General features: G+C 43.9%; 1 protein-coding gene across 5 annotated transcripts in view; it reads right to left on the bottom strand.

Annotated features, from left to right (window-relative positions):
- The window catches only part of Garnl3 (GTPase activating Rap/RanGAP domain like 3), a 151,174-nt gene that overhangs the window by 126,383 nt on the left and 116 nt on the right, over nt 1-24,675 (bottom strand). For 2 of the 5 annotated variants that reach the window (XM_021156136.3, XM_029474024.2), the window contains exon 1: nt 23,446-23,629. The exons of 1 other annotated variant lie outside the window; for it this stretch is intronic. In XM_021156136.3, the coding sequence (XP_021011795.2) occupies nt 23,446-23,537 (92 nt within the window). In that variant the 5' untranslated portion in view covers nt 23,538-23,629. Of the gene's footprint in view, nt 1-23,133; nt 23,321-23,445; nt 23,630-24,334; nt 24,654-24,675 lie in introns of those variants that run through there. 2 more of the 5 variants (XM_021156135.2, XM_021156137.3) reach the window with 2 other exon arrangements.

Here is a 24,675-nt window from a genome sequence, read left to right as displayed (position 1 = left end):
CAACCATTTGTCACTTTAGGAAATCTAGTGCCCTCTTCTGAATCAGGCACACAAATGGTGCACAGACATATATTCAGGAAAAACATTCGTATATATGAATTAAATTAATCTAAAAAAGCTTTGAAGCCATGAATAGCCATAAAAGGGCTCAAGACTGACAACAGAACTAGAGACACAAGGAACCGAGGCCCTCTTCAGGAGTAACAGCATCTAGTATGTAAGCAAGCAGCACAAGCCTGTTGACTTGGCAAATGGATTGTGCATAACAATACACACTGAGAAGGGCACTCCTGAGATGTGCCTGTTCTTTTTCAGACAGCAACCAGAGGGAAGTGGGACAGGGTGTTCTGGGAAGGAGGGGCTGGTCTGCTAGGAAGGCAGCAGCCATGTTCTCTCTGACTGGAATGATTTCAATTAGTAGCATCTTCACTCACTTCAACCTCAAGTGAAAGACAACTGAACCCAATTACTGGGAAATGGAAAAATAAAAAGAAGGAGCGAGAACCCATCACTCAGGTACCTTGAAGCCTTGTTCTGGGGCTATGGTCACTTATATTTGGTTCAAAATAAACCATTTTCTTAATCTCTTTGGGAAAAAAAAGAGCAATCTTTAATAGCATTTGGTCAAGAGGTGCTTTTTAAACTGAATTTTCCTAGAAAAACTGATGAGGGAGCAGGCTGGAGGGCTAGAGGGTCTGGGCAGTGTCACTTGTGAGAGGTCTACACAGGGAGCTACGTGCCTTTGGGTATTTGGAATCAGATAGGCATTGTCCACTCTGAGCTGCTCCAGAAACTGCTAAGAAGATCTGTCTTAGTCAGGGTTTCTATTCCTGCACAAAACATCATGACCAAGAAGCAAGTTGGGGAAGAAAAGGTTTATTCATCTTATACTTCCACATTGCTGTCATCACCAAAGGAAGTCAGAACTGGAACTCACCCAGGGCAGGAACCTGGAGGCAGGAGCTGATGCAGAGGCCATGGAGGGATGCTGCTTACTTGCTTGCTTTCCCTGGCTTGCTCAGCCTGCCTTCTTAAAGAACCCAGAACCACCAGCCCAGGGATGGCACCACCTACCATGGGCTGGGCTCTCCCTCCTTGATCACTAATTGAGAAAATGCCTTACAGTTGGATCTCATGGAGGCATTTCATCAAGGGAGGCTCCTTTTTCTGTGATAACTCCAGCTTGTGTCAAGTTGACAAACAAAACCAGCCAGTACAAGGTCCCAGACTGAGACATGCTTTTTTTTTTTTTAAAGTCATTCTAGAGCTATGCCTAATGCAGAAGCAGTCCACATCCAACTGTGCCCCTCCTGTCCCTTTGACCATTCTCTTGCTAAGACCCTCTGGTGTTCCTTCTTTGTAAGGGATGATCCAGCTCTCCCTATCACCTTTTCTGGGTTAGAGAAGCTACCTGCTGTACAACTGACCGCTAGCCTCCCCTGTTAATCTTACAGCAGCTAAGTAGACACAAAGGCTCAAGCCTCTTGCCTGTGGCAAAAGATAAAGAGCTATTCTGGTACATGAACAGTTCTTGTGCGTGTGTGCATGCCATGTGGTGTGTATGTGTATGCATTCGCATGTGTACAGGACTGTGTGGAGGCTAGAGGTTGACATCAGGTACTTCCTCAGTTGCTCTATACCACCTCTTTAAAGAGTTATTTATGTGCATGACTGATTTGCCTGCATGTAGATATGGGCATCATGTGTATGACTGGTGACTGCATTTGTGAGCCACCATGTGCTGGATGCTGGGAACCAAACCCAGGTTCTCTGAAAAAACAGTAAGCGCTCTAAATTGCTGATCCATCTCTCCATTCCCTACATTGTATGCTTCAAGACAGGGTCTCTTACTGAATCTGGAGCTCACTGAATGCCTACACTGGATGGCTAGGAAGATACAAATATCCTCCCATCTCTGCCTTCCCAGTACTGGGATTACAGGCACATACTGTAATGGATGCTGCAAATGTGCTCTTGGGTCCTCATGCTTGCACAGCAAGAAGTTCTCTGAGTCTGCTTTGTCCCCGACGCTCAGTGTCACCAGAGTTTGTTGTTACTTTAGCGCTAAAACAATGAATAAATAAATAAATAAGGCAGAGCTTCAAAACAAGAGGTGCATTTTCTTCTCAACACTTGAGATTTCTTTCCATTACAAAGATCAAACTTGCATGCAAAAGACTGACAACATGCTCTCCAAGCCCAACAAGGAGTGGAGGAGCAGCAGGAAACTGAGTGAGGCTTCAGGTTCAAGCATAGTCCTATAAAGGGACAGCTGGATGGAGCTGTGTTGCTCATCTTGCTGGCCACTTTGACCACATATGCCTACTAAACAGCTGAAATGGGGACAGTCGAATGGGGGCTGTATAGGTATAACGTGTGCATTCAATGCTTCTGGAAGACTTAGTACAATCAACACACACACAACATCTCACTGATAATTTCCTACATTGATTACATGTTAAAATCTCCGTGGTACATATATATGTGTGTGGTGGACATGTGCAGTCCAGAGGTTAACATTGAATGTCTTCCTCTGTTGCTCTCTACCTTATGTTTTGAGACAGAATCTCTCACTTAACCTGGACTTCAGTGATTTGGCAAGACCAGTTAGCCAAAAAGCCCTGGAATCATCCTGTCTCTACCTCTCAGAGCTAGGATTATAGGTATGCCTTGCCGTGCTCATTTGGCTTCTTACATGGGTACTGGAAATCTGACCTCAGTCCTCATTTTTGCATATCAAATACATCACTGACTGGGCCATCTCCCCAGCCCTAGGATTCTTTTTAATGTGGCTAGTAGAAAATGTAAAATTCCATATGTGACTCATTGTCTGTTTCACACAGTGCTGCTCAAGGAGGGATGGTTTTAAAGTTTTCTCTATCTGAGATAAGAAGCTAGGTGATCATTATCCTGCAGCATCAGTCCTTGGCTGAGGACCACTTGCTTATTAGGGTTTCTGTATCTGTGACAGAACACTATGACCAAAAGCAACTTGGGGAGGCAAGTGTTTACTACTTCTTACAGGTTGCAGCCCATTGTCCAGGGAAGTCAGGACAGAAAGGCAGGCAAGAGCTGATGTAGAGGCCATGGAGGAGTGCTGCTTACTGGCTTGCTCATCATGGCTTGCTAGCCTGCTTTCTTATAGCACCCAGGACCATCAGCCCAGGGATGACTCTACCCACAATGGCTGGATCTTCCCATTCACTAATTAAGAACATACACTATAGACTTGCTTCCAGGTAAATCTTAAAGAGGCATTTTTTTCAATGGAGAGTGTCTCTACCCAAATGACTCTAGCTTGTGTCAAGTTGACATAGAACTAGAGAGAATAAGAGACCCCTGCTAACCTGACACATCAATGCATTATTAAACAATAACCTTTCCTTTTATGTCAACCCCAAGATCTCATAATATCATAATATAAACATAGTATAATTTTAAAAGTTCCACAGTCTTTAAATTCCTTTTTATATTGAACTAATTTTTATTATATTCAATACAATATATATATTTTATGCTAATAAAAATGATGGACATGTTATTCAATGAACATAAATAATGTCTTTTTGCTTATTGGTTTGATTATTTTGTTTTTAGTAGAGCTTTAAAATCTTGGCTCTTACTGTGGTACAAACCCAAAATAAGAACAATTTTTAGACATTGGAGTTCATTGTAATAAGGCTGTACTTCAATGTGCCTCACATCACCAAAGGATTTTACCTCCATAGTAGCTAGGAGTTGACAGTTCTGCTGCACCAAGGAATGGATTGTAGGCACGATTATTTGGATACAGATTTCTTGCTACAGTCAAAGCTATTTGACTTGAGTGATTGCCATCATTCTCAGCCCACAGGGAACAGGTTACATTCATTTAAAAAATGGTATGTGTATTAAGATGGTCCATCCATGAAGCCATTCATCAACTGTTTCAATGAACCATGGTTCTGCTTGGAGGGTGGCACAGACATGAGTTGAAGGTAAGATTCTGGTTTATTGGCTGTGATGATTTTGAAAAGCATTCATCTCAGAAAAAGAGTAACTTATAAGTGCTTCTTCTTCAAAATTGATACAATAATTATAAATATCAAGCAAAACATTCAGTCTCACTCTGTTGTTCTCTTACAAGCCACCTCCCAAATTAAATGTCAATTTTTTTTTTGGCTGTATAAATAATTTTGAGATATGTAAGCTGTTTTGAAAACCATAGTATAGTGTAAAAACATCAAATAAACAATCCTACTAATAAGAGAGGCTGAGATAGGAGAAGCATGATTTCAAGATCATTATGTGGTATGCAGCAAGACCTTGTCATGTACAAACAAGCAGAAAGTGTGTATGGGTTGTACACTATTCGATCTATTTCTCCAATTACCAAATTAGAGTGATCACTGGATGGCAGCCAACAAATTTCTAATTCCTCATATTTTTGAATTTCAATCGATTAGGATATGTTGATAATATCACTTTTCATATTAAGAGATATTAAGGAAAAGTGATTGTTACTTTGTTATTTTTTTTGTTAGAGGTTGAATTATGTTTATGTAGGTTTGTTGAATGATTACTTTCTTGCTTTTTCTAGGGTATAGTCTCACTCCTTGTACTGGTGTTTTCCATCTATTATTCTTTGTAGGGCTGGACTTGTGGAAAGATACTATGTAAATTTGATTTTATCATGGAATATCTTTTTTTCTCTATCATAATTGAGAGTTTTGCTGGGTATAGTAGCCTGGGCTGGCATTTGTGTTCTCTTAGGGTCTGTATGACATCTGCCCAGGATCTTCTAGCTTTCATAGTCTCTGGTGAGAAGTCTGGTGTAATTCTGATAGGCCTGCCTTTATATGTTACTTGACCTTTTTCCCCTACTGCTTTTAAGATTCTCTCTTCCCCTACTGCTTTTAAAATTCTCTCTTTGTTTAGTGCATTTGGTGTTTTGATTATTATGTGACAAGAGGAATTTCTTTTCTGGTCCAGTCTATTTGGAGTTCTGTAGGCTTCTTGTATGTTCATGGGCATCTTTCCTTAGGTTAGGGAAGTTTTCTTCTATAATTTTGTTGAAGATATTTACTGGCCCTTTAAGTTGAGAATCTTCGCTCTCTTCTATCCCTATTATCCTTAGTTTGGTCTTCTCATTGTATCCTGGATTTCCTGGGTGTTTTGGGTCAGGAGCTTTTTGCATCTTCTTTGACTGTTGTGTCAATGTTTTCTATGGTATCTTCTGCACCTGAGATTCTCTCTTCTATCTCTTGTATTCTGTTGGTGATGCTTGTATCTATGACTCCTGATCTCTTTCCTAGGTTTTCTAACTCCAGAGTTGTCTACTTTGTGATTTCTTTATTGTTTCTAGTTCCATTTTTAGATCCTGGATGGTTTTGTTCATTTCCTGAGCTCGTTTGATTGTGTTTTCCTGTAATTCTTTAAGGGATTTTTGTGTTTCCTTTTTAAGGGCTTCTAGTTGTTTGCCTGTGTCCTCCTGTATTTTTTTTTTAAGGGAGTTATTTATGTTCTTCTTAAAGTCCTCTATCATCATCATGAGAAGTGATTTTAGATCTGAATCTTGCTTTTCCAGTACGATGGTATATCCAGAACTTGCTATGGTGGGAGAATTGGGTTCTGATGATGCCAAGTAACCTTGGTTTCTGTTGCTTATGTTCTTATGCATGCCTCCCACCATCTGGTTATCTCTAGTTCTACCTGCCCTGGCTTTATCTGACTGGAGTTTGTCCTTCCTGTGATCCTGGTTGTGTCAGAACTCCTCAGAGTCAAGTGATCCTGTAATTCTTTGATCCTGAGATCCTGGGTGTGTCAGAGCTCCTGGGAGTCAAGCTACCTCTGAGACCCTGAGATCCTGGTATGACCAAGCTCCTGGGATCCTGGGATCCTGGGTGTATTAAAGCGCCTGGGAGTGGAGCTTCCTCTGGGTGTTGTAGGACTGGATTTGGAGTTTGCACAAAAGATCTGCTCAGGGCACTGGCCCAGACTGGAAGGAACTTGTGCCACTGATCTGGTGGAGTTCCTGTGTGCCTGGGTCCCTCTGGTTCCAGTTACTCCCACTGTTGGGAGAGATGTTGGGTCCTCCTCACCTCCAAATTCTTAATACTTTAACCAGGCATAGTGGCACATGCTTTTAATCCTAGCACATTGGAGGCAGAGGCAGGTGGGAACTCTGTGAATGTGAGATTAGCCTGGTCTACATAGTGTGTTTCAGGACAGCCAGAGCTACATAGCCAGGCCATGCCAAAAAAACAAACAAATAAACAAAAACAAAACAAACAAACAAACAAAAAGCAGAACAAAACAAACAAATACTTTAAAGTTCAGTCTCTTAAAATATCCAGTCTTTCAAAGTTCAAGCATCTCTAAAATATCCATAGTCTCTTTTAAATATCTAAAATCTCTCTTAAAACTCCAAAGTCTCTCCAAAACTCCAAAATCTCTAAAATTTCAGTCTCTTAAATTGTGGAATCCAGTATTATTATTATTTTTTTTAAAAAGTTAAGCCGGGCGTGGTGGCGCACGCCTTTGATCCCAGCACTCGGGAGGCAGAGGCAGGCGGATTTCTGAGTTCGAGGCCAGCCTGGTCTACAAAGTGAGTTCCAGGACAGCCAAGGCTACACAGAGAAACCCTGTCTGGAAAAAAAATCAAAAAAAAAAAAAAGTTAAATACCTTCTTATTTAAAGAGTGAAGAAACAGGGCAGTTACAATCTTCAACAGTGTGAATAGTGTGAATATCAGTGTTTGAGGTCTGGGACTGACTCAGGATCCTCTGGGCCACCAATATCCTTGGTATACCTCCATTTCTCTAGCTCTGCCATCCACAGTACATTCAGGCTAGTTCCACCCCAGGATTGCTGTCATCTTTGTACCTCGGTTGTACCATGGTACTGTTATCTCCAAAATGTTGGGGTCTCTGCTGCAATTAGGTTGTATTTTCACCAATAGTCCCTTGTGGGCTCTTGTAAGGGACTCTAAGCCTGTTACATGATGTCAAGATTCAACTTCTCTCCATGATTGTCAATTCTGAAGCTTCATCTGTAACTGGCCTCTCTCAGCATTAAGTTTCAGCTGCTCTCCATGACCTTTCATGCCTTCAAAAGCAGTATCAGCTGAAAGACTCTTACATTTACCAAGCTTAGCTGCCAGCATGAGAAGCAGCCTTGCCCTGTCTGGACCACAAATATTCCCAAATATACAATCTTAGATGGCACTGGTCTCTTCTTAATCACTGCTGATTTCTCAGCTCCAGCTAACCCACAAAGTGAAGGTTTCACTTCCGTTGTACTTCTCTCTTGTTAATTACAGCTGACTTTTAATCTCCAACTAACTGGACACCATAATTTCTAACTGGACACCATAATTTCTAACACAAAATATCAAATAGTCCCTATAGTCTTTAAGCAACTCTTCAACTTTCCTCTGAAATTTATCTCAGCATTATCTTTTAAGTTTCTAAGAGCTCTGAATACCTGTGTTCTCCTGTATTTCTTTAAGGGAGTATTTTATACTTCCCCAGCCCAAACTTCTAGTCTTTCACAATCCTTCCTGAAACATGGCCATTCTGTTATATCTATCAATGCTCTATTCCTGGTACCAATTTCTGTATCTGTTGATGCTCCTAATTCTGTGACAAACACAATGACCAAAAATAACTCGGGATGTAAAGGGTTTATTTTATAACTTATAATCAATCCATCACCCAAAGCAGGAATCAAGGCAAGAACTGATACAGAGGCCTTGGAGGAGTGCTGTGTATTGGCTTGCTTAGCCCACTTCATTATACACTCCAAGATCACCTGCCTAGGGATGGCACTACCTACAGCCTGAACCTTCCCACATCACTCACTAATTTAAAAAACTTACTACAAACTTGCCTACAGGCAATCTTATGCAGACATTTTCTCAATTGAAAAATCTCTTTTCCCTAATGACTCTAGTTTGTGTCAAGTTGACATAAAACTAGCCAGGACAGCTACAGCTGGCTGTGATGTAACACTCCAGTGCTCAGAGCTCTCTGGCAAGCAGGCAAGGCAGCTGCCAGTGTGAGGAGATGCTCTGTGGATGGTGGAGATGTGTTGAGAAGGTAGAGGCAGGTGTGGAGAACACAGAAATGCTAAGGCCACTTGAAAGACTGAGAATATTGATGGCATTCTGTTTATCTGAAGTTTGCTTTCCTTAGTGGAATCTTTGATCTTTGTTGGCACTCTCTGATACTCGGGGACTATTGTTTTTATTTACTGTATTTGTTTTTCTGTTCACACCCAAGATCTTAAACATCAATACAAATATGGAATGTTACAGAAAGGGGATACTACTACATGGATATTCTCTTAGCTTTTAAATTTTATAATATTAGGAACATTCCAACATACTACTTTCTAGCTCCTTAAATATTTTATTTTAAAGACCTGACAAGAGTATCTCTTTGAAAGCCACCATTTCCATTTCAACCTAACTTTACCCACATGGGTTCCCTTTTGTGCTTCAATTCTCTTCCACACCATTTGGATTCTGTCTTGTCACTGCTCATTTTCATCTGCTCATTCATTTCTTTTCATAACTTTTTAATTTTAAAAAGTAGGTTTCCTTGTCCCTGGAGCATAATTTGTCTTTATTGTCTATATAAAATATTCACCCAAAGAAATTCTTTTTTTTTTTTTAAAGAACTTCTAAGGAAATGGGAAGAACTCACAGAAATAGGCAAAATTGTTCAATGAAAGAAAATTTATCAGAAGTAAGAGAATGGCCGAAGTCCACACTGCTACTCTGGAGGTTTGCTGGTATTCATGGACACAGGGAAAGAGACAAGGAAATTTCCTGTCTTACCTAATGTGAGGGAAATAAGCAAGAGTGGTTTGTGAGCCTAACCTGCTCACATTTGACTTAAAGGGACAAGGACTGGCAGGTGACTCAGGCAAGACTGGCAAGGAGGCATTTTCTTTATATTGCCCACATAGCTAGTGAGGACTTCACCTGAGAAAAGGCTGAGTGAAGGATAAGCACAGGTTAGATCTGAATTTCTTGAAAGGTTGTAAAAGTTTATGTGAACCCACCCAAAAAAGGACCTGCCAGTCATGAAAAATCTCCAGAGACCCTCTGTGATGGGGCTGGCTGCCTTATGTGTATGGGGCGGAGGATATCAATAAAGCTGGACAGAGGGTCAGATATGATATTTTCAAACCAACCCACCAGTTATTCAGTGATTTCTCTGGACCGCTCTCTGCATCAAGATGGTATTCACAGCTAGACAGGCATGGCCAGGCCTGGTGAGACCTCATGATGTAGACAGTTTGACATCACAGAAAACTAGCTGCGGCACAGGAGGCATCTCCACTGGCAGGAGGCAAGCATGACAGCATAAACAAAGGAAGCTTAACCTCAGCTCTGCCCTCCAGCCTGGCACATGTCTTGCCATACTCATCACTGATTGTCAGCCATGCTTCACTAAAAGTGTGATGGTGAGCTGGTGAGATGGCTCAGTGGGTAAGAGCACCCAACTGCTCTTCCGAAGGTCTGCAGTTCAAATCCCAGCAACCACATGGTGGCTCACAACCATCCGTAACGAGATCTGACTCCCTCTTCTGGAGTGTCTGAAGACAGCTTCAGTGTACTTACATATAAATAGAAATAAATCTTAAAAAAAAAAAAAAAGTCTGTGATGGCTACTTCTAGTCTGTCAACTTGATTACACCTGGAATGAACTACAATCCAGAAATGGAGGGCACACCTGTGATCCAGATCTTGAGGCTAGAAGATTGGTTTCTGACCCGGATCTTGACATGGAGATCTTGAGGCATAGTGAGCATTAAAATCTTAGGACCAGGCAAGGTAGTATACACCTTTGTACTGGCTAGTGTCAACTTGACTCAGGCTGGAGTTATCACAGAAAAAGGAGTTTCAGTTGAGAAAATGCCTCCATGAGGTTCAGCTCTAAGGCATTTTCTCAACTAGTGATCAAGAGGGGAGCGCCCCTTGTGGGTGGTGCTATCCCTGGGCTGGGAGTCTTGGTTCTATAAGAGAGCAGGCTGAGCAAGCCAGGGGAAGCAAGCCAGTAAAGAACATCCCTTCATGGCCTCTGCATCAGCTCCTGCTTCCTGACCTGCTTGAGTTCCAGTCCTGACTTTCTTTGGTGAGGAACAGCAATGTGGAAGTGAAAGGTGAATAAACCCTTTCCTCCCCAACTTGCTTCTTGGTCATGACGTTTGTGCAGGAATTCTTTGAGTTCAAGGTCAGCCCGGGACAAAGCAAATTTTCAATCCAGGCATGGTGGTACACATCTCTAATCTGGGCCACAACTTCTGTTGGAGGCCTACATAATGACATTGGAAGAAGGAAGATTCTTCCTTTGACTGCTTGCATTTACCTGCAAGCACATCTATTGGAACCTACTTCTACAGAAGACCAGCTTAAACAACTAGCCTCATGGAACTGAGCAACTACTAGATTCTTGGACTTCCCATTCACAGCTGCCCATTGTTGGGTTAGTTGGACTACAGACTGTAAGTCATCACAATAAATTCCCTTAATATATAGAGATATTCTGTAAGTTGTGTGACTCTAGAGAACCCTGACTAAGACAGAGTCTGAGGAACTAGAGAGAGGCACACCCACCCACAAGCATCTGTGATCTCCCACACTGCTTGTGATGACCATTGGCTGAGGAAAACCTTACCGCATGTCGATCAGGATTTGTGCCCATCTTCAAACCAAGCTTTTGATGTTTGGGCTGACAGCCATCAAGTGAGCAGTATTCCCTAAAGAGCTAGCTGCGGTAGCAGTGGATGCAGCATCCATGGACCTCAGTCAAGTTCCTCCACTCCCACTAAAGTTACTCAGCTCACAGCCTTTTTATACTTCATGATGATGAACTGTTCTGGTCATGCACTGGCTTACCAGCATGTGGTCTATCTCATGGTACTAGGATGTCAGCTCCATAAGGGAAGGAAACCCTATCTGCCTGTTCACAGCATATCCACACATCTAACACACAGAGGGACTGTGGGAACAATTTGTCCAATGGATCAATGCCTAGGTGAATGCCAAGAGCACAGAAAATTCCATTCGGAGGAGGGAAAACATGCCAGGAAGCTTGGGCCTTTCAAATCTCTTCAGAAGAGATTAGCCATGCCGTTGGTCAGGCGCCTCCACTATCACACTAGTCTCTTGACAGGGAGCTGCTTTGTGAGGATCTAGCTGGATACATGGGACAAAGACAGTCCTTCTGTGGAACACTGATCCAGGCTTGATGGGTGGAAGAGACGTGAGGATATGCTTACTGCCTGGCAGTGCCTCTCTCTGGTCAGAAGAGCAACAGACAATTTAATACAATGTCATTCAAGTTATCAACAGTGAGAACAAAGTGTCCTCCCTCTCAGTGACCTGGGAAGTCTGTGCTCATGTGCTCAGTTCCATCTGTGCTAAGCCATCACTTTTTATGCCTAGAGAGCCCAAGTCTGAATCTGGGGTACAGCTGGCTTTCCAAGCTGTTGTTGCAATAGACAAAGAGAGACACAGCCTCCAACTCACTGTGGTGTGACTTGCTCCATGCCCTCTTCCTTATACTGCAAGAGTTCAAACTGCAATATCCCCCTTTTCTGTGGGGAGAGTTCAGGCATGATTTAGATTCTACAGACCAGAGATGGTTTGGAGAGGCTCTGGAACGAAGCCAGACAGAATGAGAGAAACAGCCATCATTTTGCTCTGTGGAGGGCAAAGGGGTTCTGTGGATCTAGACTCAGCTGCTTTTTGATTCCAGAGTTTACTGAAGCTGTAATAACAGTGGTGGAGATCACGGCAGAGTGGGCAGTGAAGCTCTGTAGTTAGTGCCAGCAGCAGCAGAAGTTTCCAACCACTTGACTTAGCTTTCTATGTCACTTGGTGTTTCCGGTGCTAGGAACTCAAATCCAGAAGTTTGCCCATTCTTGGAGAACCTTCTATCCTGCCCTCCAGCACCAGTTCCTTCCCTACTGGTTTCTTGTCATGAAGTGGAATCTTTCTTTCCCAGTGATTGCCAAGCATCAGGAGAGTGCAAACTAACCAGCCCTCTGCTTCTTCCTGGACATTATAAACAGTTCATTCTTTGTGTCCCTATTAGCCCCTCTGATTATACTGAGAAGGGCAGATTCTGTAATCTGCAACAGATTACTGTGCCTTTGGCCTTTAGAGTGTTTGTCCAAAGGGATTGTTACAGTTTGTCAAATTAGCTTAATAACAGACAGAACTCTATGTGGGGTAGGACAGGGTTCAGATTTCTTCTAATTGGAACAATGTTCAAATTCCATGAGCAACAGAAAGAGACGGTGTTCTTTTATTGGAACATATAGGAGTGCAGCCCTGAAGTAGAAGAGGAAACTTTGCTTCAAGCACTAAGTACTTCCCTAGCAGGAAGAAGTGCTATAGGACAACCAAAGCACACTACATGACAGACTTCCCAGGTCACTGGGAGGGAGCACACTTTGCTCTCACTGATGCTAACTTGCCTGACATTGTGTTAAGTTGTTCAGTGACAATGGTGTGATCCTAAAGTGTGCTGAAAAGGTAAGATGGCTGGCAATGTGCTAACATGTCCAATGATAGAAACTGAACCACATCTTAAAGCCACTCTAGCTTGGGGAGAGGAGTGGGTGCTGGGTATTAGGGAGCCCTTCATACACTGAGTTCACTCTGCTTCATTAACTTCACACCCACTGTGATGGTGGATGGAGCTCAGGGCCACACACCCAGTCGGCCCCATTCCTCCTTCATATGACATCCTTTCAAATGTGGAAAGGCAGTCATTATCTCCTTTGCGAACTTTTTTCTTTTCTTTTCTTTTTTACTTTTCTTCCCTTTTTTCTTTCTTCCTTTTTCTTTTTCTTCTCTTTCTTTCTTTCTTTCTTTCTTTCTTTCTTTCTTTCTTTCTTTCGTTCATTCTTCCTCTCTCTCTCTCTCTCTCTCTCTCTCTCTCTCTCTCTCTCTCTCTCTCTCTCTCTCTCTCTCTTCTTTTTTCTTTTTTCTTTTTTCTAACAGATGAAACACTTTCCCATCCCCAAGTCCATTCCCTTTACTGGATAGATTTCATCCAGTATAAACATCTTTACAAAAACCCAAGTCAACATAAACAAACCATGAGTTTTCTAACACCCCATGCCACTCCTGCAGAGGTGTCTAGTGGTTGTTTCCAATCATCTGCTGTCATTATCTCCTCCCCATTCCAAAAGCAGCTTTGTCAAAGGCCAGCAATGACCCACAGGAGGTCACAACTAGTGGTTACTTCTTAGATGATTTGGTTTGATTAAAAAAAAAACAAACAACACTCCACTTTGCATAAACTATGACTTTTTACTTATGTGAGTATATTAATTACATAAACATGGTGCATATGGATATATTGCCTGCATTTGAGGGACACATGTATTTTTATGGGTGTGTGCACACATGTGTATGTGGAGGTCAAGACTGATGTTGGCTGGAGAGATGGCTCAGGAGGTAAGATGACTGCTCTTCCATAGGTCCTGAGTTCAAATCCCAGGAACAACATTGTTGCTTATAACCTCCTGTAATGAGATCTGACACTCTCTTCTGGTGCGTCTGAAGACAGCTACAGTGTACTTATTTATAATAATAAATCTTTTTTAAAAAAAAAGACTGATGTTGGATGTCTTTGATTGCTCTCCACCTTATATATTGAGGTAGGACCCAGAGACTGACAATTTGGCTAGCTGGGCTAGCCAGCCTCCTCTGGGTTGGAAGCAGGCCACCACACCACCTGGGGGATTAGAGATCTAAATGTGGGTCCTCACGGTTGCATAGCAAGTACTTTTTCTACTGAATGATCTCTTCAGTCATATCTATATTTTTCCTTAAGATCGTCTGACACTCTGGAAATCAGTCTGGCGGTTCCTCAGAAAATTGGACATAGTACTACCGGAGGATCCAGCAATACCTCTCCTGGGCATATATCCAGAAGATGTCCCAACCGGTAAAAAGGACACATGCTCCACTATGTTCATAGCAGCCCTATTTATAATAGCCAGAAGCTGGAAAGAACCCAGATGTCCCTCAACAGAGGAATGGATACAGAAATTATGGTACATTTACACAATGGAGTACTACTCAGCTATTAAAAAGAATGAATTTATGAAATTCCTAGCCAAATGGATGGACCTGGAGGGCATCATCTTGAGTGAAGTAACACAATCACAAAAGAACTCACACAATATGTATTCATTGATAAGTGGATATTAGCCCAAAACTTAGGATACCCAAGATTTAAGATACAATTTGATAAACGCATGAAACTCAAGAAGAATGAAGACCAAAGTGTGGACACTGTGCACCTTCTTAGAATTGGGAACAAAACACCCAGGGAAGGAGTTACAGAGACAAAGTTCGTAGCTGTGATGAAAGGATGGACCATTTAGAGACTGCTGTATCCAGGGATCCGTCTCATAATCAGCTTCTAAACGCTGACACCATTGCATACACTAGCAAGATCTTGCTGAAAGGACCCAAATATAGCTGTCTCTTGTGAGACGATGCCGGGGCCTAGCAAACACAGGAGTGGATGTTCACAGTCAGCTATTGGATGTATCACAGGGCTCCCAATGGAGAAGCTAGAGAAAGTACCCAAGGAGCTAAAGGGATCTGCAACCCTATTGTTGGAACAACATGATGTACTAACCAGAACCCTGGAGCTCTTGTCTCTAGCTGCATATGTATCGAAAGATGGCCTAGTCGGCCATCAATGGAAAGAGAGGCCCATTGGACTTGCAAACTTTATATGCCCCAATATAGGGGAATGCCAGGGCCAAAAGAATGGGAATGGGTGGGTAGGGAAGTGGGGGGCGCTATGGGGGACTTTTGGGATAGTATTGGAAATGTAATTGAGGAAAATATGTAATAAAAATATTAAAAAAAAAAAAAGATCGTCTGAAAACTTTCCAATCATATTACATATTCCTTATACAATAGTGTCCTATAGTCTCTGTTATTTTAGTTCCACATTTTTAAACCTTTATTCCAATTATTCCTAATCAAATGAAAGGTCAAACTAAAACCAACGCCTTGCTACATTCTTTCAAATATTTATAATCTAAAGACCCATCTCTACATCATCTTACAAGGCAAACACCAAGCATATGGGGCTGGTGAGCTAGTGGGCAGGGCAAGGAGATGGAGGTGGGGGTGGTAAAGAGATCAGCTGTCAAGCTCAATGACCTGAGTTTGAGCCCTAGGATCTACTTGGTATAAGGGGAGAACCAACTTCTCACCAGTCATCCTCTGATCTGTACATGTGCACTGTGCTGTGCATATACACGCATACAAGTACAAGTGTGCACACAACTCCACACTAAATAAACAAAATGTTAAAAAAAAACTGCAATAAATTTTAACTGGTCTGAGCTGAGATATGCTCTAAGTTAAAATGCACATTAGACTTTGAATGAAAAGAAGTAAACTATCTTGGTGTTTAAAAATATTTGTTACATGTTAAAGTAATATTTTTGACATATTGGGTCAAATAAAAGAGTCAAATAAGTTTCATTTAATTTTGTTTTCAACAGTATGGCTGCTAGAAAAAAAATTGGGGGGCTGGAGAGATGGCTCAGCAGTTAAGAGCACTGACTGCTCTTCCAGAGGTCCTGAGTTCAATTCCCAGCAACCACATGGTGGCTCACAACCATCTGTAATGGGATCTGATGCCCTCTTCTGGTGTGTCTGAAGACAGCTACAGTGTACTCATATAAATAAAATAAATAAATCTTTAAAAAAATTTTTGAATGTAATTTTACACACTTGTTGTTCCCCAAAGAAGCAACCCAAAACTTTTCACTGAAAGAAATAACATATTCTAGATAGATTTCCAAACCAGAAACACAGGTTGGCAGTGGTTCCTCTACTGATTCACAGTGTTGTGACATAGTTCTGGTAGACATTTTTCTCTCTTAACTTTTGTTCATCTGAATGTTTGTTGCCTCTCCCAAGTCCTCGCAATTCACGTGCTGAAATGTAACCCTGGTCTGATTAGTATGCGAGAGGACCCTTGGGGGCTTAGTCAGGCACCCGAGCTCTCCCAGTGCAACTCCTAAAAGAGGCAAAGCTTGTTGGCTTCAGTTAAGTCTCTGCCATGTGACCGCACTTCTAGAAGGTTCTGTCTGTGAGAAACAAACACTCATCAGTTACAGATTAAGTGCTGACCTAAGTCTGGATTTCGCAGCCTTGGGAACTGTGAGAGCACACTCCTGTGGGCTACAAATGACTAATAATGTACTCTAAACGGTCTCTGCCAGCAAGCAGCCCCACAGAGGACAGCCTTCTACTTAAGTCTCTTTGGAGTCAGGCTCCTATCTGCTCTGTCCTCTCAGACCCTAAGATTTAGAAACAAGCTGATGTGTCCCCCACTCCATCCGACTCCTGCTGCTGCTCTCATGTGAATTAGCACGGCTTTAGTGTCTCCCAGCAAGTTGCCTCAGTTCTCCCACCCGCCTACAGCACTGTTTGTCAGACTTCATCTCTTTTCAGATCTTCAGTTCTGGAAACCAGACGACCAAACCTAATTTCTCATATTAACCTTCTACAGCAAAACTAATTTAACTATTGTCTTCCTCCAAGAAAGGAAGCTGGTTTGCATTAATTTAAAATCTTAGTGAATAATGAAGGTTGGTTTTGCTTCCCCTGCCCTTAGGAGATCAGATCTGATATGAAAATTAATTTTCTTCTGTTGGCCCTCAGAGCCAATTATGTTGGCCCAATGCAAGATGGCTTTTCATAGTCTTTGCTAAGAAGACTGCTGTTTATCCAAAAGAAAACTGTCAGTAGCAGATTTATTTATGATTAAATACTTAAGGCCTTGACACAAACAAAAGAATGATGATGTAATACAGAGGAACTAAAGACTATAAAGGCAGCACCATTTAAGTGTTCATTAACAAAACTACCCCAAACCCAGAAGGCCCCTACAAAACGACAACAAGACCGAAAAGTCAGAAGAAACATATGGAAGAAGAGAAGGCGACTGCATGCATAATGGATAACTGCTCGTTTCAGAACCCAGTTTGGCCTGGAAAGCAACAGGAAGAAGAAAGCATTTGTCTTGGCATCAGATTTGCTCTTGAAGACGTGGGTTTTCTACATGACTAATGAGGAGGCCTTCATGTATGGAGCAATATTTGGAAAAGGACAAAATATGTTTTCCACTCGTAATTCAAACTCTTCTGTCTAGTGCAGAAGAGTGTCCGCTGTAGCTACACTTAGCAACTGTGATGTAGTCCTTTAGGACAAGAACTAAGTCATAGCATCAACCCGACTGTGGCTATGGACAACACCCTGACACCTGGATTTTAAGAAGGCTTCCTATATCTAAGAGCACTCTGGTCAACCCAATACTCACTTCCTTCTGGAAAGAGCACTGTGATCCCCCAGGAAGTCACTACCTTCTGGTCTCTATGACTGGAAATGATTTACCCATCACTTCTGAGTTGAGTACGCGATCCAGGTCTGACCATTTGGTTCAAGGATGTTCCCTAGTTAGTGAAGGTCACTCCAGACATTTACTGAGAATAAAGCAATATCTTTCTAGACTAGAAAAGGAAAACTATAGTAGTTAACTTTCTTTTCCTACCTTGAGAATAAAGTTGAGCTGGTTAGCTTTTGTCAACTTGACAGTTATCTTTTTTTTTTCTCGAGACAGGGTTTCTCTGTGTAGCCCTGGCTGTCCTGGAACTCACTTTGTAGACCAGGCTGGCCTCGAACTCAGAAATCCACCTGCCTCTGCTTCCCGAGTGCTGGGATTAAAGGCGTGCACCACCACGCCCGGCTCAACATAAGTTATCTTTAAAGAAACCTCAGTTGAAAAAAATTCTTCCATCAGGTTTGCCTACAAATGGGATGTTTTCTTGATTAATGGTTGATGTATGAGGGCCAGCCCACTGTGGGTGGTGTCAAACCTTGGGAAGGTGGTTCTGGGCTGTAATAAAAAGAAGGCTAAGAAGCTCTTAGAAGTGAGCACCAGTAAAGCAGCATTTTTCCATGGTCTCTATTTTAGTTCCTGTTTCCAGGTTCCTATCCCAACTTCTTTCAATGATGGGCTATGGTGTAGAAACATAAGATAAACCATTTCTAATCCATGGTGCTTTGGGTCATGGTATTTATCACAACAATAGAAAGCAAACTAGGATAATAGTCAATACAGAAAATGAAGACTTGGATGACATTATTGAAACACCTGGACCGTCTACTCCCAAAGCTCTATCCTACCTAGCGTTATGCAACTGCATGCACCAAAGCTTCTCTTTGCTTGCCATTCACAGCCTTTGATATTTTAAGATGTACTCATAAGGCATGGATGCAAGCCTATCAGAAATGAGGATGGTGTTATTGGTACTGAATGGAGTTGATTTCAATGGAGATTTCAGTTGAATAGCCGGGAGTGAGAAGCGCCTAATCTAAGCTATTATCTTTCACCTTGAATTCATGGCAATGACCCTGGCTCCACAAGTGGCTTCACAGACAGAAATATGAGTGATGGGCAGCAAGGATGAGGCAGGCTTCAACAGTGCTCTTAGGAAAGCAAAGTTGCTCACTAATAAAGTGCTTTAAACTGGGCCTGGAGAAATAGCTTGAATTGGTAAAGTGCTTGTTGTTAGCATGAGGACTGTAGTTCAATGCCCAGAATCCATGTAAAAAAGCTGGACGAGGTAGCATGTGCTTGTGAGTGCTGGAAAGATGGAGACTGTGCAAAGTGCCTGGGCCTCACCGGGAAGCTATTCAAGCCTGACTGTTGAATTCCTGACCTCCTGGTAAATGAGAGACTCTGACTAAAAAGAACAATGTAGATGGCTGCTGCTGCTGCTGCTGCTGCTGCTACTACTACTACTACTACTACTACAACACCAAATACACACACACATGCATGCACACACGCATGCACGCACGCACGCATACACATGCACACTAACCTGGGCCCATGGGGACTCACAGACTGAATCACCAACCAAAGATTATACATGGGCTGGACGTAAACATAAATAGCAGGTGTGCATCTAGCTTTGTCTTCATGTGGGTCCCCTAATAGTTGGAGTGGAGGTTGTCTCTGACTCTAACTCTGTTCCTTGCCTTTGGATCCCTTTCCCCTAGCTGGGCTGCCTTGTCTGGCCTCAGTGGGAAAGGATGAGCCTAGTCCTGCAGTGACCTGATGTGCCAGGGCAGGCAGATACCCTTCTCTGAGGGAGGGGGGTTGTGAGAATGGAACTGGGAGGAGAGGAGGGAGGGGCTGCAATTGGGATGTAGGGTGAATAAACAAATTAATTAATAAAAATAAATAAATAAATAAATAAATAAATAAAAGACTCCTTGACCCTATCCAGAACATGAGAATCTAGGTGACCAGCTACAGAGGTTGCTGAAGAAAAGTTTCTTGCATTACCATGGAGGCCTGGCTTTCAAATCAGGAAGGGGTATTGAGAGGAACTGGAGGAGAATATGATCAAAATACAGTATATGAAGTTCTCAATTAATAAAAAAAATTAATGAAAAAAATTGATTCCTTAAACTCAACCCTGAAAGGTAACCTGCTAACGCTGTAGTTCACCTGAAGCTCAGCCTCCATGAACTGTTGCAGCCCAAGTGACACAGCAAGTGATGAATATTTAAAATAACACAAGTTCATTACTTGTCTTTCTTGATGGTTAGAAGTGAGGGCAAAAAAAAAAAAAAAAAAGCAACAGAATCTTAAAATACCATGTACCTGCCTATTAGTGTCTTACTCAGAGTAGATGTGGCTAAGAACGTTCACCCGAAAGCTAATCATGATGTCCACAGCTGTCAGTCTCAGTGCTTCCCACACTCCTGGTAGTAGCATTTCACACACTAGGTCATTTAAAGCTCGCATCAATACAGGGCGGTTAAAAATGTGTTAACCAAGATTCACAGAGGGCTAAGCAACTTTCCTAATTCACTTGCTTGATTGAAAAAGGCAGAAACTTGAGCCCAGGTCCTTGTGCATTGACACCATCTGATATGCCTGTCTATATAATCATAGTGAACACATTCAGGGCAAGTTGTTTAACAGCACAGGTGTCTTCTCTGATGCCTCCAAGTACAGAGAGCTAGTCTTTTTCATTACCTCCAGCCTGATGCCCAGTCCCTTAGGCCACTTCTTGCTCCTTCACTTCCTTTTCTTAGCTTGCTGTGTTTGCACACCAGCTATCAGAACTCGCACAGGATATTTAGCAAAGAGAACTGTCAAACTGTTAATACTGCAGAAGTACACACTCATGTAGACACACAAATCTACGCACAAAGATAAAATGAGTAGGTAAATAAGGCTAACACTCATTCTCAAAGGGCCTAACCATGAGGCAAGGGTGTTTAAACTTGATACAGTTGGCCATGAGAAGTAACTGAGGCATACAGAGGTGGCAAGGCTTCCCCTCCTAGTTATGTTCCAAAAGCAGCCGAGAAGCTCTCAGACAGCTGCAGGCCTCTGGATCAATGGGCTTGGTCTAAGGAGCCATGCACCCATTCGATCAAGATGTAGATAAGAGGGTCTGACACTCAGCCGGAATCATGAGGTCATTTGGATTACTGAATTAAGGAAGTTGTTTTTAGAACAACAAATAATAAAGAACTACTTTATATGCTTACTGTAAATTTTCATTAAACATGGAGAAATTGTAGATGACTATCTATTTTAAGTAAAGAGATTCTTTTACATGAGTATAAACAAGAGGAAGAAATCAGTGGCTCTAAAATTCAAGACAATAGTCACCACACACACAAATGCGTGCGTGCGCGCACGCACACACACACACACACACTGGAAAACCACCACACAGAAAGTGAAAAGGCAAATAATTAACTGGAAAAAAATCTGCTATATATTTACCGCATAATTCCCCTTAATAAATGAAAAAAAGTTTTAATTCTACTAGGAAAGGATAAATATTCCAAAGGAAAATGATGATCATATATACAAATACCTTAAAATAAGTAAAAAAATATGATTTATGAGAAAAGCATCATTACAAAATAAAGAAATTCAAATTACAAGGTATCACTTTGGCAAATATAATGACAATGCCTAGGAGAGCACTCTGGAATCCTGCTTCAGAAGACTTTAAGAGGCTCTTTTGTCCTGACCCTTAATTCCCATCACTTTCATGATCTTATCTTATGGACCAGTGATGTCTTCACACACAAGTGACTACACATAAATGAACTGCATCTCTAGGAAGAGTGAAAGTAGTAAAAGATAGGCTAAAAGTAGTTAGACATCCATATAGTAGGAGATCACCCAGCGACTGAATTTTTTAAAGGACTATGTAAGGATTGCTTCCAGGGTTTATGATGTGCTGAGTGAAAAGTCAATTAAAACGATAAATATTCATGGAGAAAAGGCCAATCATATCTATAGTGGGATTATGAATCAATAAACTATTCACTGGGTGTGGTGGTCTTTAATCCCAGCACTTGAGGGGCAGAGGCAGACAGGTCTCTGTGAGTTCCAGGCCAGCCTGATTTACATAGTGAATTTCAGGCCAACCAGGGCTATATGAGACTAGGTATCATCAATACTACCATCAAAATCATTTAATTATCCTGTTTATGTTCTTCTTGCATTTTCAAATTTCATTCAATAAATTATTTTTAGAAGACAAAAAGAAAAAAAAAAAAGCTAATCCTAATTATCTCACAAGCCACTCGATAATGTCATGGTGTATCAGAGAACAAAAACACCTGGAGGCTTGGAAGTCATTTTAGTTCTTGAAGAATATGGTCATGAAGACAAAGGGGAAGGAAGTCTAATTTCTATGCCAGCACTGTCCACTATGGTATGCATTTCTCAGTCTTCAAGGCTCTTATCAGAATTGCTGGAGCAGATGTGTCAGGACTGAGCCTGAGAAAGCTAATTAGTGCGGATGCAAATCTGGCCGAGGGGGTAGTGCTGGGATCAAGGTGGTTACTTGCATTGAAGGCTAAGCACAACTCAACACTCAGGTGTCTTGGCGAAGTGTTCCACAGCCACAGGTGTCTGTGGCTCCCGGACTGCATGGGCTGCCTTACAGAGCCATTCCTTCATGTCCGGAAGTTCTGTAGCAGCACTGTCCTAAGCACTCTGCCTCAGACCTGAGAGATTCTCTTTGCTCCAGTCTCTTGGTATACCTCTTCCTATTCTTCATGCTCAAGCCATAGAGATTGTTAGCTGCCTGGGTCTCCTATGGAAGGGAAATGCTCCACTCAGGTCACCACACAAATATTTAGAACCTTCTTGGCAGATGCCCAGGTGCTGATCACACAAAGCTAAGCCTAGAGTTCAAGAAAGACTTTCAAAAAGAATTGATGAGCAGTTCTACAGCCTGAGGGAGGAGTGACCAAGCCCTTCAGGCTCTGTGATGGGCCAGGCTTGAGCCAGCTGTGGTGATGGGGCAGAGGCTAGGGCAGCCTTGATATCTGTCCCCACCACACAGCATCAGAACTGCTGGAGCAGTGTGTCAAGGACTGAGTCTGAGGAAGGCCAATTAAGGGCATCACACCTTCCTTTAAGGATCTTGGCTGGTTTGCTTTGTGCCTTAGCAAATGAACTCTCTTTTCCACCTCAGTGGAGGTTAGAGTCCTACATCTTTTTCTCCTCCTTGTCCCTACCCATGCTATGGTAATTAAAAACTCAGGGGTGCAGGCAGCAGTAGGCTAGGGGGAAGGGGGTTGGCTTCAGGATACCCTTCCTAAGGCCATTATTACAGGATACTGATGAAAATCTGGCCCAGATGGTGGTGCTGAAGTCATTCTGAAAGGAATGAGTCCACCTGGAAGCAGGACCCATTTCAAGTTACAAGGAATTCCTTGGAGGTGGGAGTAAGCCGGGGATAGGCATGGGCAAGAGCCGCAAAGGGAAGGGCGTGTCCCGCAGCAGCCAAGCTTCACAAACGGCCAGGCTGGCTCCTCAGGAGGGCGCCAGTTAAGGAAGGTAAGTCCGGGAGGGGCACGGACAACCTGGGAAAGAGAAAGGACCTAGGAACTATGCAGGGTGCCCCCCACCCTAACCACAGATGGGCGGGGCCATAGGCAGCAGGTGGCCAGGCACTCGGGGTGCGAGGATGGATTATAGAAAGCAAGAGAAGCCTAAAGGGTGTCCTTTTGGGGGCTTTAGGGGTTCCGACCTTGTCCTTGAGCATTTAGAAGCAGGCAGGTCGCGTTCTCCACAGCCCAAGACCTCCCTGAGCCGTAGTGTGCAGGGCCTGTCACAGGGCCGAGGCTTCGGACGTCCACATCATCTGCCGGCCGGACACAGGTCTCCAGCCCTCCCGCTGGGCACTCCCTCAGCGTGGCCCGGCCGCTCTACTGGGCTCTGCGCCGACTCCCTCCCACGCCGCGGCCTCGCCACACTCTGTCCCCTCACACCGCCACCCCCCCCACGTGGCCTACTCCCCTCTCCCACCCCTAGAGGCTGCACCCCTCCGGGGCAACGGTACCTGGGACTCTCAAAGCTGCACCCCCTGCGCCGCAGCGCCGCCCTCTTCTGCCGCAGGAGCGCAGCGGCAGCCCCGCCGGGTTCCTGCTCCATCGCCCCGGGCGGGGGCCGACGGCTCGGGCACACTCGGGTGGGCTCGGGCCTCGGCGGTGTTCGGCCGGACGCTCAGCTAGCGCGCCGCAGCCCACGCCCCGCCCCGCACCCCTCACCGGACCCAAGCCCCGCCTCTGTCCCGCCCCAAAGTCCAGCCCAGCCCGGGATCTCAGGCCCCGCCCCGAACTCCAGCCTAACCACGCCCTCAGACTCTTCGCGGGGTCTAAGCCCCGCCCCTACTCTAATCAGGTCCCTTGAACATGCCTGAGGCTTTAGGCCCCGCCCCTACTCTAACGGCCTAACCACGCCTCTGGCTTTAGGCCTCACCTCTGCCCCGCCCCCATTCTAGCAGGTACGCCTCTTCCGAACCTCCGGCTTTAAGCCCTGCCCCTAGCCTAGCGAAGTCCGCCTCATCTCTCCGGAGCTAGTCTCAGGAACCTCCCTGATCTCCTACCGAATCCACTCCCTTTGGTCCTTTTTGAAGCCTTGGCCCTCCCCCTGCCTCGCCCCTAATCTAGTAGATCCTCCCTCACCACTCAGCTGGGTTTAGGCCCCGCCCCCTCACCGCCCCAACCCAGTTCATTTGAATTAGGTTCAGGTCCCGCCCCTGTCCGCCTTTGCCCCGCCCCAATCACGCAGGTCTCCTCTCAGCTCCGCTCAGGCTCCACCCGTGCCCCGCCCCAAGTACCAATCCTTACCTATTAGTGGGCTCAGGCCCCACCCCAAACCCTTATCCAGTCAGTCCCTTTGCCCTTCAGCTTTGCCAAGGCCCCGCCCCATCTCCTAGCCAAACCCACCTTACTCCCTAGTCTGGGCACAGGCCACGCCCCGAGCTCCGTTTCTCTGGCCCTTCTCAGACCAGTGCAGGCCCCACCCTGCCTCTACACCAGCTCCAGCCACGCCCCTCCCGAACTGGCCTCACCAAGATCTTCTACCCGCGCTCCCTCCGTTCTTCTGTGTAGCGCACGCAGGCTCCCAATGCCCACTGGATCCTCAACTTCGTCGGGTCCACGGCCCATCCCTCCCGCTCCTTACCATTCCCACAGATCTAGGCCCTTCCCACCTACTCCTCCACCACAGAGCGCTCTATCGGCCCGCCGCTCCAAGGCTCCGATTGCTGGATTCTCTGCCGACCCTC

The sequence above is a fragment of the Mus caroli genome, unplaced genomic scaffold (assembly GCF_978045245.1).
Source record: "Mus caroli unplaced genomic scaffold, Mus_caroli_1 scaffold_2, whole genome shotgun sequence".
Classification (NCBI taxonomy): domain Eukaryota; kingdom Metazoa; phylum Chordata; class Mammalia; order Rodentia; family Muridae; genus Mus; species Mus caroli.
This window is presented reverse-complemented; position numbering and strand designations above follow the sequence as displayed.